The 16,675-nt window shown below is 42.7% G+C and overlaps 2 protein-coding genes across 4 annotated transcripts; one reads left to right on the forward strand and one right to left on the reverse strand.

The window, feature by feature from the left end:
- Positions 1–1,625: 1,625 nt before the first annotated feature.
- trim13 (tripartite motif containing 13) lies at positions 1,626–11,334 on the reverse strand. 3 transcript variants are annotated; one of them, XM_068571835.1, is made up of 3 exons: positions 11,139–11,334; positions 8,653–9,792; positions 1,626–2,152 (listed from the first exon to the last, which is right to left on the reverse strand). In XM_068571835.1, the coding sequence occupies exons 1-3, from the start codon at positions 11,161–11,163 to the stop codon at positions 2,109–2,111; spliced, it is 1,209 nt and encodes a 402-aa protein (XP_068427936.1). In that variant the 5' UTR covers positions 11,164–11,334; the 3' UTR covers positions 1,626–2,108. The 3 variants fall into 3 exon arrangements, with proteins under 3 accessions (XP_068427936.1, XP_068427935.1, XP_068427938.1); XM_068571834.1 differs by lacking the exon at positions 1,626–2,152 and having other exon boundaries at positions 7,261–9,792; positions 11,139–11,333; XM_068571837.1 differs by lacking the exons at positions 1,626–2,152; positions 11,139–11,334 and adding an exon at positions 10,385–10,631 and having other exon boundaries at positions 7,261–9,792.
- On the forward strand, positions 7,970–16,636 carry spryd7b (SPRY domain containing 7b). Its single transcript, XM_068571838.1, has 6 exons — positions 7,970–9,761; positions 11,172–11,458; positions 12,480–12,596; positions 12,946–13,112; positions 13,596–13,698; positions 15,459–16,636. Exons 2-6 carry the CDS (start codon positions 11,335–11,337, stop codon positions 15,554–15,556), a joined length of 609 nt encoding a protein of 202 aa, XP_068427939.1. The 5' UTR covers positions 7,970–9,761; positions 11,172–11,334; the 3' UTR covers positions 15,557–16,636.
- The last annotated feature ends 39 nt before the right edge of the window (positions 16,637–16,675 follow it).

A 16,675-nucleotide genomic window follows, 5' to 3' on the forward strand; every position in this document is an offset into this window, starting at 1 on the left:
TTAATATGTAACAATTATAATAATAATAAAGTAATGCATGCAAGAGCCATGTTGTACTTTGATTTTATTTATTCATATTTTTTTTTCATTGTGTCAACATATAATCCCCATCAGTAGTGTGACAACACTCCTTGTAAAGCTTCAGTTCTTTTTTTTGTAGGAAATATTTTGGTTGTTTTGTGTTAAACACACATTTTCTACACTTTAACTAGACTGTTCTAAGTATCTAAATTGAACCAAGGCCTTTGAGTTGGGATATGCAGCAAAAAAAACAACAAGTATGTGTTTGTGAAATTGTATGGGTGTGCCCTTCAGCTCTCACTCTTCAGCTTTGCTTCCTCTTTTGCCGATCTTTCTTATGTATGCATGTCAAATATGTCCACATCCTAATTTTGTCCATACTGCTGGTTCTGCATGTAAGTAGTAATTAACTGTAATTACAAACCTTTGGGTCGTTTTGCTGGTTCTCACTGTGCCGTTTTTTCTTTTCTTCTCTCTTTTTTTTTTATAGTGTCAGGAAAATAGTCAAGTTTAAATTAAGTCTGTCGGTCGTACTTTTGAAATTGTGCCACAATATACTGCTTTGTCTGCATCCTGTTTATTTCTGCTCGGGCTTCCTTTGGCAGTAAAGAGAAGCTTTAAATAGTTAAAACGAAGGAGTAAAGAAATGCACAATTCTTTACAGTAGAGACAGTTGCGTGTTCAGATTAAATATTTCACCAGACGCATTATGGACACGCACGCCGGTGTGTTTAGATAACTGATGCTCCCCCTTATAATGTGCTCCACACTTTCATTGGAAGTGTTTAAAAATATCTTTTAAGACATCCACTGTCCCGTTGGGTCACCTGTTCTCACTAACTTATTTAAACCCGCAGAATGAATCTTATTCAACATTATTTTCACAAGTGTAATGATCGTTGGGCTGTGAACTTAATTTCCAATGCTGAGTTAATTCATTAGCATATTATATTGTGTACCTGAGGAGTCTGTAACACCTGACGGTGGATGGAGGGGGCGGTGTGTACCTGAGAGTGCAACTATGACTCAGAGGTCACGCTCGCTATCCGCTAGTGAGTCCTGTGAAATGGGTTTCCTCTCTTGTCGATGCCAGGTATGTGTTTTCACATGTTGCTGAAGTTTACTGTAATTATTTTTGATAAGATATGACTCCAGCCTCCAGGGAATCCCAGTCACTGCCTGTACTGTAGTGGACATGTTATGCTGGCTGTGCAAATATAACTGGTTTTTCTAGGATTAACACCATTACAGGGTGAGTGTTTGTATGGAACAAAGTAGTTCTTCATTGGTAGCATCCCTGGTCTACGATTAGCATGAACAAAAGTTCAGAACCTCTTGTGTTTGTTTGGGGATTACACACCCGCGCAGAGTTTAAAAATATATATGTAGAAAAGGTTATTTTTAATTTTTCTCCGTTATTGATAGGTCATCATAATTGTTTTCACGGGTGAATTGGTTTTGTATTCTTTCACTACTGTAGAGATCTCCTGCTGTGTGCATGCTGCCATCGTAGCTATGTTTTATCACACTGTGTAAAGCTGTGGCACAGTGAACACTGTATTTGTAGTGTGTGTACAAGTGTGGGGAACAATGACCCCCCCGCCCGGCCCCTTTGGTGTTTATCTGGCTTCCATTTTTTTTTAAAATCGGTTTCTTAATTATGTGCATGTTGCTTGCGTAACAAAAATAAATTTCCTGTCACTAGTAAAATATAGTAATTTAAATTTAGCGTTTTCAAACTCTGCTGTTGTGACTGCAGTCTCCTTCAAAGTCTCAGTGGCTGAAGATTGAAAACTTTATGAGCACAATGCAAAACCTCAAATTTGCATGGATCTTTTCACGGAGATAAATGTGAAGGCCGCTCAGGTCTTTTTGCACAGCTCACAACATCAATGTAGATCTCCCAGGGTTCATGCTTCTGCTGTCAGGACACGAGGAGCCGGCCCAGGCCACTCTGGGTTGAGCTGATGGGTTGTCTTCGGCGGTCCTCGTACCCGATGGGGTGTATGGGGTCACTTGACCTTCAACCTTGGGGTCAGGTGACTCTTTGAGGCCATTGTGAGGAGAGCAAATGTCATAAGAATGGGTTAAATGGGCGAAGCCGTGAAGGTGGCATGTCCAGGCATGCTGCCTTAAAGGAAGGGAGGAAAACAGGGAGAGGTTATATTGATTGATGAGAACTTTTCCATCTGGACTTGGAGAAGTGATCAGCTGAAAATGAAAATACACAACATGCCATGGTTAGTAGTGGGCGTGTTTGCACAATTATTTTTAAGGATAGACAAGCTCAAAAGTTAAAATTGTACAATACAGTCTAAACATTGCCATGAGCATATGACATTGAAGATAAGGAAGTGATCGGGCACATTTTATGTTGTTTCCCATGTTTTCACACGTTACATTGTGTGGATACAGTGCTCTGCCACATTGTCAACAGGAAGGGGAATCAGCTGTTTTTAGCTGTAGTCTGTAATTGTATTTTTTTTTTTTTTTTGGCAGGGTTGTGCACCCTGACAGGTGATTTGAACCCTAAGAGCCAATGACTAACACAAGGCCACAATGATACACTCCTGATGTTAAGTTGTAAATAAACTAGTCTAATTTGTGGCATATCAAATGTCTTTATTATTGCTTACCTTTTGTTTTAAACAAACTAAAAACGCTGAACAAATATTCCTCCATATTGATCTCTGAACTAATTCAGGAGCAACATTTTATAATGTTTTTACATTCAGACGGTGACATATATTTTGCGTCGGCTGTGCAGGCATATTTTTCAGATGCTAGAAATGATTGTAAAAATGGCACTAAATGTAAACTACAGATTTATTTAGACATATTTAAGGGCCAGGCTCCCACTCACACTGGGACGTGCAGGTAATGATGGCACTAAGTGAAGCTAATGGGAATCCCAGGTAGCATAGCAAGTACAATCCATCTTTCCTTCTCTACTTCATACGCAGGTTTTATATTAAGTTCTCACCGTTCAGTCAGCTGTTGCTTTAAATGTGCGCTCCATCACAGTGAACAATTGGTGGCTGTTCAGTCAGTTATGTTATCGTTGCGTAATGTCATTTTGGTTAAGTTTGATGTTTGTGGGACGCTGACCTTTTTAAAAAGTCAGGTTACAAAAGCTACTTTTTATTTGAAAGAAACAGCCACACTAATTGTGTGTGAGTGTGAGAGAAAGTTTTGTCTGTCATTTCTTATTTTAATGTTTTGGAAGGGCCTATGTTAGATGTGTTGTTGGGTTCTGGCCGTCAGACCAAGGTCACGTCTGCAGGTCCATTGAGACCTCTAGTGGCAACACGTTTGTTTCTCCTTCAGGATTATTGTTTTAGTGACATGTTCTGTTCAAAGATATTTGTTGTAGGATTCACATATGTTGTTGTTTACAAGGACAGCCTGAAACATCTTGCTAGAAATGTTGCGCTACTTTTTTGTGGTACTTTGATACCAGTGGGCTCGTAGTCCACCTGATGGACTACCGCTGTTTACGTTACAGACAAGCTATCTCTTGTCACAACTTGTAATTTGCAGTTTCTCCCAATATGTTGAAACTCTTGCTTCATTAAAGGGGTCAAAGTGTCGCCATTGTAAAACTGTTTTGTAAAAGGTATTGACTTCATATTTCCTCCAGACTGTGATCTCTGTTGGGTGCACAATTAGCTGAGGACAGTGGCGAAGCGATTGGCTTGTAACCCAAGAGACCACTGAATGAGATACTGCACTTCCCCTCTGACATCAACCATCTTTGTGGCTCTCAGAAAGCTCACTTTACAACCCGTTGTTTTTGGAGCACCTGTCAGGAGCACAAGTGGAACTTCCACAGCATTTCGACCAACTTACTGCTTTGTTGACACAAAACTATGTGAATTATTTATTTTACCATATTACTGTTTGATAAAAAAAAAATGTAGCTCTGAATTTGCACTGTCCACTCAGCAAATGCTGGTAAAATATGCAAGAGGCTGATGGACTTTCTCCACTCACAAGCCAAACAAACCATTGTAATCTATCGAGTGGCTCACATTTAAACTTTCACTGGCCAGAGGACAAAAAGTAAATGTTGCACTCTGTTTCTAAACAGCTTAATTCAACCATGTCAGATTTGCAAATGCAGTTTTTTCCCCTCCTCGCAGTTTAAGATGTGTACAGCTTTCACTGCTGGCAAACAGACTTTTGGCCTGTGCAATGGTTCTGCTATTTTATTACTAAAAACACAATCAATTGAAGATGTGAAGCGACTTGAGGACTCGTGGACAAAGGAGTCCCTCGGCTGCTCGGTTCCAATGAAGGGGAATCCTATAATGTTACAGCAGACAATGGTGTTTTAACCAACAGTGTGTTTCCAGTTGTGTGGCAACACAAGACCCATGAGGAAAGTCTGTCTGAGGTTTGTGAGGAAGAATTGAACTTGTCTGAGATCTCTGACCTCGACCACCTCCAACTGTGGGATGATGTTGGGTCTTATTGACCCACATGAAAGTCCAACCTCACATTTTGGCTAAATTGGTGCAAATCTCCAGATTTTTCAGGAGTGGAGGCGGTTACCACAGCAGAGGAATCCCCTCAGTGTTTAATGTTCTGTTGTCCTCATGCTTGTCTGCTTCTGTGTGTTTTTTCAGGTGGTGAACCTTGAGGAGTGGACAGAAGACTTAAATCTGCTGCTGATCGTCTGGATGTCTTTAGGGAGATAAATAATGGGTAATGAGTCTGTCGCCATCTGTGAGCACGCTGTCTGGACCAGCAGCCCGAAAGAGTGAAGACAAATGACGCCGAAGACGACGCGAGTTGGAAGTGCAGGGCCCATCACTGCAGCTCTGGTGAAGCTGTAGCAGCACGGAATGGTTTGTGGGTTACACTGAGATGCAGGCCATGCTGTGCTGCCGCAGTGAAGCCTGAACATACGACCCGGCCGTCGCCTCGTTTGCTGTCTGAATATTGCCACGTCGACCATTGTTTGTCTGATGATATAAAAAAAAAAAGCTGTTTGGGTGTGCCTCTCTTTTTGCTGGTCGCCTTACTGTAGCAGCACGTAAATATTGGAGTTAAGACTCTCGCTGAAGCCTCCAGTATTGATCGTGCTGCTGAAGCAAAGCTGACCGCTCACAATGAGCTCCACCGAGTGCACTGCATCTCCCCGGAGGGGCCAAGCGGGGACGCACAGCGGGCGCCAGAGAGGACCTTCCAGGTACATTGTTTACACCTCCAACACTTAAAATACGTAGGTTTTTTTTAATTTTAATTTTTTTTTACATTTCACTATTCTGTCTGTTTTCACTTTGAGAAATAAAACGTTGAATTGGCTTTTTGTCTGTAATGTGTTTTGAACATGTCGTGCTGAACTTTGTGTTTAACACAATGCCGTTCCATTGTGTTCATGGTCTTCACGCTACACTACACGTTTTGACTTGAGGCCGCTCTGGTCCGCCGGCCACGAAGAAGAAGTCACGCACATGTAGGCCCGCGTGCCTCGCGCAGCGCTATGGGACGTCCGGCCTGTTCACTGCGGATTTATATTATTACATTCCTACTGTGGTGAACACAATTATATTTATTTATTTTAATATAAAGAATTATTTCAGTTAGTAAAAGTAGAGATTTTGTTTCCCTTTGGAAAATGTTTTATAAGAGCTATTTTTGCTCTGACGGTTTTTAGGATCTATTTTCTCGCTCACCGCCCAGCCCCTTTACATTATTGTGACCAACATGTCTGATATATTCTGAGGTTCACTGCGACGCACTGACGAATGATGTGTTGTCCCGTAACGTGGCTAAAACCCTCCATTTTAAGTGGTGTCGGATGCGCACGCAATCCCGGTGACGATAATCTCCCGTCAGATTTATCTAAATAAAAATGAAATCATGTTTTCTTTTTACAGACATTTGATACAACACGGCACCTGTACGTAAATCTGGCTCTTATAAAATGTTCTCATATGAAATGTGAACTTGTGCTAAATACAAATCTTAAAACGCCTTAAACTGAAGAGAAGAGTCCGGTTACACTTGTTTACAAAGTCGCTCGGACACTTTCCTTTTGATTAAAAAAAAAAACATGAAATGTGAACGAAACACAACTAAATAGTGATCATATTTTATATTTTGTAGATTTTCTGATGACATGGTGAAATATTAGCCTCTGATTTAAGCTGCAGCATTTCTTTTGGATTGCCATTTGGCCTTGCGGGCCTGTTTATTGATCATTCGGAATTATTGTATTTGTTCTCGCTACTATAATTACAAATAAACTGGAATTATAATATATGACAAATGTGGATCAATGTAAAAAATTATAATGGAAAGAAAACTGTCAGATTTTTGCGCATTTGAAGGATTTTATTGTTTCCTCCGCAGCAAAGCCTGCTTTTTGTTCAAATGGAGAAATATTCACCTCTACCAACATATTGTTCTATATTTATAACAAAATTAGCCTTTATACGGAAATAGGCTTTATTTTAAAATACCACTATAACTGCAATAGGAACATTTTCCATATGTGTGAATACAAACCACGTCAACGTAATTTATTACCAATTATTTAGCAAATTATAACTTTATATTTCCCTTTCTCAGTGCAGTCATTTAAATTGAACGTGGGATCATTTTGCGTATTAAAACCTTCCATCAACGTGTGGAAGCTGTCTCGAGTGATGCGGCGGGAAGTTCTCCACGTTGTCTCACATCGTTCAGATTGTTTTATTGTAAACATTTACCTGCTTTTATACCGGTCGTGCAGCTTTTAATTACATGCAGGCTGTATTTGTATATTGATTATCACGACTCTCTTGTACTTTGGTTACAAAACACATTTTTCAGAAAACGTGAACATTAAAAAAAATGAACAGGAAATAAAAAGATGCTTTCGTCTCAGTAATAATAAAACGACTCTTCACTTGAATCGGTGTGAAAGTGTGTAACAGTGTAAACACTGTGGAGGCTGTTCAATTAGTATCCGGATATTTAGTTAAGTGATGGATCGCATGCATGGGGACATGAAGTGATTTTCTATTTTAATTATTGTTTTATTACAGCTCGATGTCTGGCCGTGCAGCCTGGCGCCACGTCATTGTTTAAATCAGAAAAGTCTGCAGTTTTTCCACAATATTTGTGTGTGTGTGTGTGTGAATGAATATATATATATATATATATATATATATATATATATATATATATATATATATATATATATATATATATATATATATATATATATATATATATATAAAAAAAATTTGGATTGAGTTGACCTTTTTCAGTCTTTTGCGTGCAGTGCAAATTAAAATATTAATGCAGAGTGGTACATTTATTTTCATCCTATGTTTGCCTGGCAACAGAAGGCTATATATATATGTACATGCGTGCCATGACGTACATCCTGAATTATGGTCAGTGCTGACATCACGGATTCACTGTGTAGTCTGATTTCAGGATTTATGTTTTTTCAAAGATGCAGCTCTATCCGGGAGAATGAATAAACTAACAGAAGGATCAATGCACTATTCACTGTTTGTCCTTTTGCTCTGACCCATTTTAATAAAGACCGTTGTTGGTGATTTGCCAAAAGTCTCACTGCTCTTCCCTGGATTTGAAATCATTTGAAGAATTTCAATTCCGTTTGCTCACACACTTGCATTTTGATTTCAGTCTGTTTTTCCCAAATTCAAATGCATATAGCAAAAAATAGGCCTGTATTTTTTTTTTTTACTTTAACGGGCTTCAGATGTCTGACTTTATAGACCGGACAAGTCATGCAACGAATGAGTCACATTTACCTCCGCAAATAGCTCGTGTGTGTGGAAATAGAGCGAGTGCACGCGTGACAACCACGCAGCCTTGCTTAGGTTTTGTTGTCAATGATATAGGGGAGAAGAGCAGTCAGCTGTTTGGGTTTCAAGAAAACATCATAAACATATGAACCGTGTTCTTTTTCTTCTCCTCCTCCCTCACTGCAGCCTAGTGAATATTTCACACGCGGGCCCTGTTACGCAACGTGAGTAACCTTGAAGAGGTTGCAGCATCACCGAGGTGCGGACGCGCTCTGCGGGGAAGAAGCGAGGATTACTCTGTATATTTGGTTTAAAACACACACACAATCACACACACACACACACACACACACACACACACACACACACACACACACACACACACACACACACACACAGTTCACGTGGCTCGATCGTGTCTCTAATTTGGCTGACTTGGCATGCAGCACTTAATATTAAAAAAACACACTCACGGATGTGACTTCAATCTCTTTTTTATTTATCAAAACCATCACCGTGGACGTTTATAAATGTGTCTTCTATTTAAAAATAATAATAATGATTGAATCTCTGATGCAAACATAAGGCTGCAACCTCTGTAAGGTTTGATCATGGACTCTATGGCTTCATTGGAGGTTGGGCAAAACGAAAGGCAAAACCAGGAGACACGGTAAACAAATGAGTAAACAAGTGTTTCCATGTACTCAGGTGCACAACGGACCCGAATTGAATGCACTCTGACGCCGATGTGCAGCCGCGAGTGCACGGCGGAGACGTCAACAGCGAGTCGTGACAGCAACTTATGAATTCGCAATCGAATTGCCCAAGGAGTTCACTAAGTCCCACATATACTCGTTACCTGCATCCATCAGATTCGCGCACGTGCCAATCACTTCCCACAGGTACGCGTTGGTGTGGGTCAGGTATGAGGAAACGGTCGCGAGCAATGGTTCATACGAGGGCGCGTAGGCTGCGAGGTCGGGCGGCTGCAGCAGCAGCGTTGTTGTTGACAGCAACAAAACCACATTGAAGGCGATCCATCTCGGCGCTGCCATCCGGGAGCCGCCCGTCCGGTAGGCGCCGTTCTCGTGCGGGACCGAGATCCTGTCCACCTCACGGAGCCTCAGCGAGTCCCACTTTTTAACATCGAAATTGCGCACAACGGGGGCGACGTCCGCGTCCTTCCGGGAGGGCAGCGCAGGCGGTGTCGCGGGGAGCACCTTCAACTTCTCCCGAAACTCCCGCATCTGCTGCAGGAAGCACAGCGGATCGTCGACGCTCCTGAGGGACTCGGCGAAGCGCAGCGCCCGCTGGTGGTCCTCCATCGTGGCGCTCAGTCCGGTGATCACCGGGTCGTATTCTTGCAGCACCACCAGCTTCAGGGTCTCAAAGTCGGAGAGGATTTCACTCTTTTTACATTCGATGGTGCTGATGAGTTTGTCGAAGTAGTCTGTTACCTTCTCTGCGTCCTTGGTCACAGACAGAAGCGCTTTCTTCTTAACGGCTTGCAGTGTCTCCAGGCAGGACAGCACGTCGGTGCTCTTCCAGCTCTCCAGCCCGAGGAGCAGCACTTCAAACGCCTTCTTCTCTCGTTCGTGCGCCTCCTCCAAGGAGCAGAATGCATGCCCTTTGTGGTCGTCCGTTGTTGCGCAAAACCCACAAATTAGATTCAAGTCCGTGACGCAAAATATGTTTAGTGGCTGGCCGCAGTGTTGCTTACATTCAGACATTTTAGGCATGAGCCTTATTTTGCTGAATTTTTCCACTATCCCCCGCAGAGAGTAGTTGATCTGCAGGCTGTTTGCGCCGTTGTGAGGGGTCTCTTTGCGGCAAGTGGGGCACCTGAAAGGCGTTCTGAAAGCAGAACCTCGGTTCCCCTCCAATAGCCCCTCCAAGCATTTCTTGCAAAAGCTGTGGGAGCACAGCAACACCCGCGGGTCGTCGAAGAGACCGCAGCAGATTGGGCACGTAAGTTCCTCTTCCAGCTGCTCCATGGTCCCTGCAAAACACATCCACGCGTCAAAAGAAAGCCAAAATCAGCTGGCAACGCACCCACACGGGTGCCTCACGAGGCAACACAGGCAATACAGTACACACGACAACGCCGTGGCATCGCAAAGGATACAGGTTTTGCAGTCATGTTCCAGCTGCGCGCGGAGTATTCCCATCCCGAAAGTGAAACTGACTTGGATCGCCGTGTCCGCGTAAAAGCTTGGCACGAGCCACGCCAAAAGCCTCCGTTTGGCCGCCTCGCAGTGCACAACTCTCTTTTTGGGACGATTTATGTACCCAGCTGACGTCGAAAGAGTCGTGACACAGCTTGATATAAGTCAACATCGTTAGTACCTTTACAGACTTCAGATTGTAAAACAAACAGCCCCCCTCCCTCCCATAACTTTGCGTTACAGAGCAGCCAGGCAGAGGTGAGCGGGGATGAGCCCTAAATGACCGCCGTCCGACCAATCCAATGCGACAAATCATCGACAGACGGGGTTCGCGTTGCTCCTGTTGGCGCGGTACTGAAGTAGGGCTGTGACAGATTTCGCCAGCGCATAGTAACATGCAACCACTGGACCAAAAGAATCACTCACCAGCTGCTGAGACGCACGGCGCGACGCAATCATGGCGCTTGTTGCTGTGCAGACTTCGCCCTTTCCGGGTTTGGAGTTAACCATTTCGGTGGCGCACGGGCGGAGAATCTATTCGCACGGATTCGTCTGCTTCTGGGAAAATGTAAAAACAAAGGAGCGGGCGCTGTTTTGCTGATAACAACAAAGCCAGTGCTTTTTTTGTAAAGTTTTTGAGGGCGCTTCATTTTGGACGTCGGGTGGTTTTGCGTTCTCGTCCCTCTCGGGTAATTTGCAGAGGATCCCTGCCGGCCCGGTGGGGGAGGGGCTGTTGCTATGCAAAACATTACGGCGTGAAAAACTGTCAACGGTTTTAGTTTTGGCGTCACATGTTTTGACACTAACCAACTTCAGTCGCTTGTGTGGGTTTCGGCTCTGTTTGTCGATATATAAACAATTAAAACGATAAGAAGAAGAAAAGAAGAAAGCGCAAGTGAAGGCGCCCTGCAACGTCAACTGATTTAAACTTAAATGGCGCACCTAATTGGCACAACATCTTGGCACCAACAGAGACAAACTTCACTAAACGTCAGCAACATTATATCAGCTCCATGTTTCAGCCTCTGGGGATGCTCATCGATTATTAACAGGCATCTCCAATTCAGCATTTGCCCAGTAACAATTTATTACATAAAAAAAGCATACACACTTTCATCTTACTTGTGGTTATGTAACATCGATACCCAATAGTTACTTAGTCACGTGTGAGGAAATTGACCTTGATTTTCTTCCCTTGTTTCCATGCCATCAGGAGCAACTGCCTATCTTAGCCCCTGTGATTGGATACAGTCGGATGGTCCAGGGCTTATGCAGCGCCCGCCTCCGCCGCCGCGTGGCGCTGTTGTGCCCGCGGAAGCCTGACGTTTTGACGCCGAAGAACTCTTTGGTCCGACGGTGCTCGACTTTGTTTCCGGATGTCATCGGGAGCGAGAATGGCCGCGATGTTTACGTGTTGTCTAGGCTGCTGCGGAGACGGCGGATCGGGGCACATTCCCCTCAAAGAGATGCCCATCGTCCAGCTAGACACCCACCACATGGGTGAGCGAGCCTGCCTCTCTGACTGACACAGCCGGGGACGTCTGCACGCGCTCTGTTGGCTGTGTGCGCGCGCGCCTGTGTCATGATGGTTCGCTACTTCCGCCGTTAGCATGAGCTAACCTATAGCTGCTAACCGAGTTAGCGTTGTAACCTTTGCAGCTCAACGTGTTTTTTTGGGGGGGCTTTGAGTGGTGTAGCTTCGTGTTGTAACACTTCCCTTGTAACGTTAGCTCCTGTAACAAGACTCAAAGTGACGGCAATTAACGTTTCGTATTTCTTTAACTAAGCTAAACTTTTAATTCATTTGACTTGTGTAACTGTCTGTTCGGTCCATAGCAATATCAAAAGCCATACATTAAGAGTATGAGCAAACAAATTCACGACACCTTTTGAACAATGGACACAGGATGTTCACTGAGAAGCTCATTTCTTGGTGAAGGTGCGCTGGAAGATTTTTCTCCTCGCCCACGATCGGCTCCCACGTGACCTGTGACGTCAGAACGCCCCGTTCATGGTCTTGAACTGAGATTTAAAGATGGAGAGTCCACCGCTGCAACGGATTAGTTTGAGAAGTCTCATCTGGTGTCAAATGAGTGACTGTCCTTCAACTTCAAGCATTAAGAAGTAACAAATAGAAAACAAACCCACCTTGATGAGTTGATGTGGATTATGTACCTCAGTTTTACCAATATTGTGCAACTCAAGTACTTATAGAATCGTATACAACTTCCTCTACCCTGAGGAATATCTTCTTTTTTTTTAAAAATTGCACATGGAGATTATTTTAAATAACCAACAGCAATTGGATTGGTGCTAAAATTATTATTTGGTAAACAAATTAACCTGCAACAACTCATTTGTCATTGATCGAACGTTCTCTGTTTCCAGCTTCTCCGATGAGATTCGCCACTTCTTTTTTTTTCAGACCTTTTTGATTTTGCAAATTGATGATGTCGTTGCTTTGTGTTCATCTTTTTTTCCCCCAACTAGATATCTGTCTGACTGCCTTTTTGTTTTGCAGGCACAGACGTTGTCATAGTGAAGAGCGGCCGGAGGATATGTGGCACTGGAGGCTGCCTGGCCAACGCTCCTCTGCACCAGAACAAAAGTTATTTTGAGTTTAAGATCCAGTCCACTGGTAAGCACTTGTCTGACGACTAACTAGTCTCCTCACGCTGCCGCCTTCTTTTCCAGACAGATTGTCATTTTCTGGTGCATTACTTGTGGGAGTTATTGATGCTGACACGCTGCAGTTTTCAGTAGCGGCGCAGTCTTGTGACTGCATGCTCACTGGGGGAATTCTGTCCAGTATTTGGATGTGCTACCAACAACGCATCGCCACCAGCGCTCAGTTGTGACTGTGCTACGAGTCCAAATCTTATTGATTTAATTAAAGCTGGTCTTTGTCATGAATATAAATACATTTTAGTCTTTGTGGTTGAAAGTGCTTCTGAGGAGAAGACTCAGTGTTGTGCTTTGTGTTCCAGGTGTGTGGGGGATCGGTGTGGCTACACAGAAAGTGAATCTTAATCAAGTGCCTATGGGCAGAGACACAAACAGCCTGGTTCTGAGGCACGATGGGTCTGTGTACCACAATAATGAAGAGAAGAATCGCCTCCCCGCCAACAGCCTCCCTCAGGAGGGTGACATCGTGGTACGAGCAACACTTATTACTTCACCTCATCCTGAATTTGTGTTTGATGTCCCGCTCTTTGAAAGATGGAAGTGTTGCCGGTTACTCGTGAAGCTGGAAGTGAAGAGCTTCTTTCTTTTCTACTGCGCCTTGTCAAACACGTGAGAACTGACAGGCAACTGGAATGAGTTGGGCGAGCCAGTCCGTATGCTAGAATGGGCTGGACAGCCGTGTGTTTGAGACCCTCCGTTGGCACAGCACAGGCGTGGACACACTGTAAACTGTGCATGACTAAACTTGTGTCAAGAGAATAATTTTTCTCACGAGACCAGGTATTTTCACAAGCAGCCAAATTCAGGTCTTGAACTGAAAATATGATGTTTAGAAATAGGTACCAGTTACCAAACTACACATACGGAGGTTTCATTTTGATAATCAAAACATGTTCAATGCGTTATCACATGCATACATTCAGTGACTCATTCGAGTGTTTGTGTTCCTCAGGGCATCACATACGACCACGTGGAGCTGAATTTATACCTGAATGGAAAGAACATGCACTGTCCTGCCTCCGGGATCCGAGGCACTGTCTACCCCGTTGTTTATGGTGAGTTTATTTGTTGGCTCCATGTGATGATTAGCTTACTAACACTTTTTAATCTTGCAATCAATTTTTCTAATTGAAAAAAAAATAATAATGTATGCAGACTTTGAGCAGCTCTCTCAGGAATCCCATGAATGTAGTTGCTGTTTTATTCCACTAGAGGGGGGTATTGCACTGCTCATTTGGGGCTCATTAGTTCTTTAATTTAAGAGTTTTTCACTGGCATTTTTAACCACAAATAGATCCCACACATCAAGAGTGTGTCTACTTGTCCAAACGAAGCCTTTAGCAGGAAAGGACAGTGTTCCCTCTGAGATTTAAGACGTGCAGGTTTTATTGTGATCTGTCTCCCCCCTAACCTAAACCCTTCTTCAGGTCCATCTTTAGTTAGTTTGTGAAATCAACCCCCAATTTCATGTTGTAAAGTAAACATGTAGGCTTTTGGTAGTTTGCCTCGTCCGTTTCTGTCCCACAGCAACACTAATGCAGTCAAACTGTAACTCGTGACTCATTTGTTTGAACGCTTTGCTGCTAACACCCTCTGCTGTAAAGCACTTCTAATATTTCTGGGCTAGAACACATATCCATGTAATCAGAAAGTCACCCTGGATGTTTTCATTTATACAATCTCTCGATAGATAGATAGAAAATATACTTTCTTATATAGTACTTTCAACCAATAATTTGATGATGTGTCGTATGTGTGCAGTAATATAATATATGTTTAATGGGCATATTAACTATTTAGGAAGTGTTTATATAAACCGAACTCTACTATGGGATTATCATACTGCGACTACTTGCATTTATACTGATGCTGCCATAAACTATAGATTGTTCTGTCGTTGCACTTTGAGTATATATTTAGATTGAATTTAAATGGTAAAATGTAATGAGGCTGGTTATTAAAAATCCAGAGTTCGTAAGATACTCAACCCCAACATTAAAAGTGTTCACAAATGAGTTGTTTGAGCCGCAGTGGTACAGATAAAAGCCTCTCAGTTATAAACAATACAAGACTATAAAACATAGAGAGTACAGGTTTGGCACGTGCAGTAGTTTACAGGTCCTGCAGGACACCTCTGCTTTTACTAAACCTCAGGTTAACAACTGGAAAACGGTGTCACAGTAAATGGCCGTGCCAGTTGGCTTGGGAGAGGTTTGGTCCTGAGGGGACGCTTCTTTACCCGAGGACCGATTTATAATCCATTTGAGTTTGAACAAACATTGTATGCAGAGAGATTATGTTCCAATAGCTGCTGTCACAAGGCACTCGGCTTAATTCCTGCAGAGCAAATAACTTTGCAGAATAAACAAGAAAGAATTGTTGGAATGTTTGCTTGTGTCTGTCATCAGTTCACTTTAAGTTTACTTATTCAGTATCGAAAGGGCTAACCCAAGTTTTAACTATAAAGTACCATAAATAAAATGTTGAATGGGTCTTTTTTTGATCCATTTGAAACCAGTGTTATGTTTGGCTTATATTTACCCATCAGCACTGACTATGGATGCATAATGTGGCCAAGCATCACACATTTGATCTAATTGTGCAGCTAAAAGAACATCATGGGTTTGAATATCTGACTCCTGGTTTTTGCATTAACTTCTGAGAGTTAATGGGTTAGTTTCTGGGTTCTGTGCAATAACAGAGATGTCCAACTGTTCTCTGTTTTTGCATGATACCAAAAAAAAAGCATTTTAAGAGGTGAACGTGTATACAATATCTAAGCTTGTGCTCATGTCTTTCCCTTCTTCTGTTCCAGTGGATGACAGTGCCATCTTAGACTGCCAGTTTAGTGACTTCTATCACACCGCTCCACACGGATTTGAGAAGATCCTCTTCGAGCAACAGATCTTCTAAAGGAGCACTTCAGCCTCTACGTTGTCTCCCTCTCCACCATCTCATAGCAACCTCTGTGACACTTCAGTTTGACCTTGATTGGATAAATCTGTGTGTGGCGTAAATGCCTTTTGCTTTTTTCCCCCCCTGATTACTCTCTCTACTGATTGTCTGAATCGACGTTGGAGTATCCTCGAAGGAGTGGGGATTTCTGATCATTGGTCGGCGATGACGATGCTGATGGTTGACTGTCCAAGCATTACCTCGTGTCAGTGGTAATCCCTCTGTATTAACTGAGACACTTTCAATTGCTGCTTACACTCTCAGTCTGTGTGTAGACGCCGGATAGTGGATGTAATAGTCAACGGTTCCCCCTTTTCAGAAGGAACAGAAGCCATGTTTCATTGACATTGCTAGATACATGTGTTTTTGATTATCTCCCAAATGCCATACTGACATCAACGTATACACACTATATTTATTTGTATTTATTTGAGTCACAGACCAAAGTGCTATGTCTTTTTGGTATAAGTTTGTGAACGGAATAAGGATCAGCTGGTGACACTGAAACACCGGTCAACAATATCCCATTCACTTGTATGTTGCCTTCTTTATTTAGAAAATACCGTTAAAGTATGGACATTGCAACACTTTTTAAATTCATGTCACTGTTATAATTTTAGTTGACACTGGGGTGGTTTAAATACTGACAGTAGCCCAGGGGACAGACAGGTTGACTATTCACTGAGGTGGTGGTGCTTGAAAATGTTATACAAAGTGACAACGTTTCTTAAAAGGCCCACATTCATATGTATTGTCTTGATTTCTAAATGACTTCTCTAGATCCCTCCACTCTTCTCTCCCCTGATGTATTGTGTCCTAAATATCTGATGACCACCAGAGCCGGTGCTGGCAGTCTCTGATTAAAGATGAGTGGTTAGAAATGTCAATCTGTTGTGTTGTTTTGACATTGCATATCCGTTGCCGAAGTGTGGCAGTTAACTATTTCAAACGCTTATCTTTATTTGCACTAATGATGACTATGTTGTACAAGCGAATCCAAATACTGTTGATTCATTAAACTTTTGTGTTTTGGAGGCACGCTTTGGTTTGAGTCTCCTTTCTGCGCCACCCTCGCTG

The sequence above is a fragment of the Clinocottus analis genome, unplaced genomic scaffold, assembly GCF_023055335.1.
Source record: "Clinocottus analis isolate CAN_PGR_092001 unplaced genomic scaffold, fCliAna1.0.p SCAF_12, whole genome shotgun sequence".
Lineage (NCBI taxonomy): Eukaryota > Metazoa > Chordata > Actinopteri > Perciformes > Cottidae > Clinocottus > Clinocottus analis.

Excerpts from the sequence above, each read along its gene's own strand:
- trim13 (XM_068571834.1), bottom strand. The coding sequence starts at position 11,163 with ATGGAAACAAGGGAAGAAAATCAAG. Across the intron at positions 9,793-11,138 it reads AACAAGGGAAGAAAATCAAG|GGACCATGGAGCAGCTGGAA; the intron begins GTCAATTTCCTC and ends TGTGTTTTGCAG.
- spryd7b (XM_068571838.1), top strand. The coding sequence starts at position 11,335 with ATGTCATCGGGAGCGAGAATGGCCGCGATGTTTACGTGTTGTCTAGGC. Across the intron at positions 11,459-12,479 it reads GCTAGACACCCACCACATGG|GCACAGACGTTGTCATAGTG; the intron begins GTGAGCGAGCCT and ends TTTGTTTTGCAG. Across the intron at positions 13,113-13,595 it reads CTCAGGAGGGTGACATCGTG|GGCATCACATACGACCACGT; the intron begins GTACGAGCAACA and ends TGTGTTCCTCAG.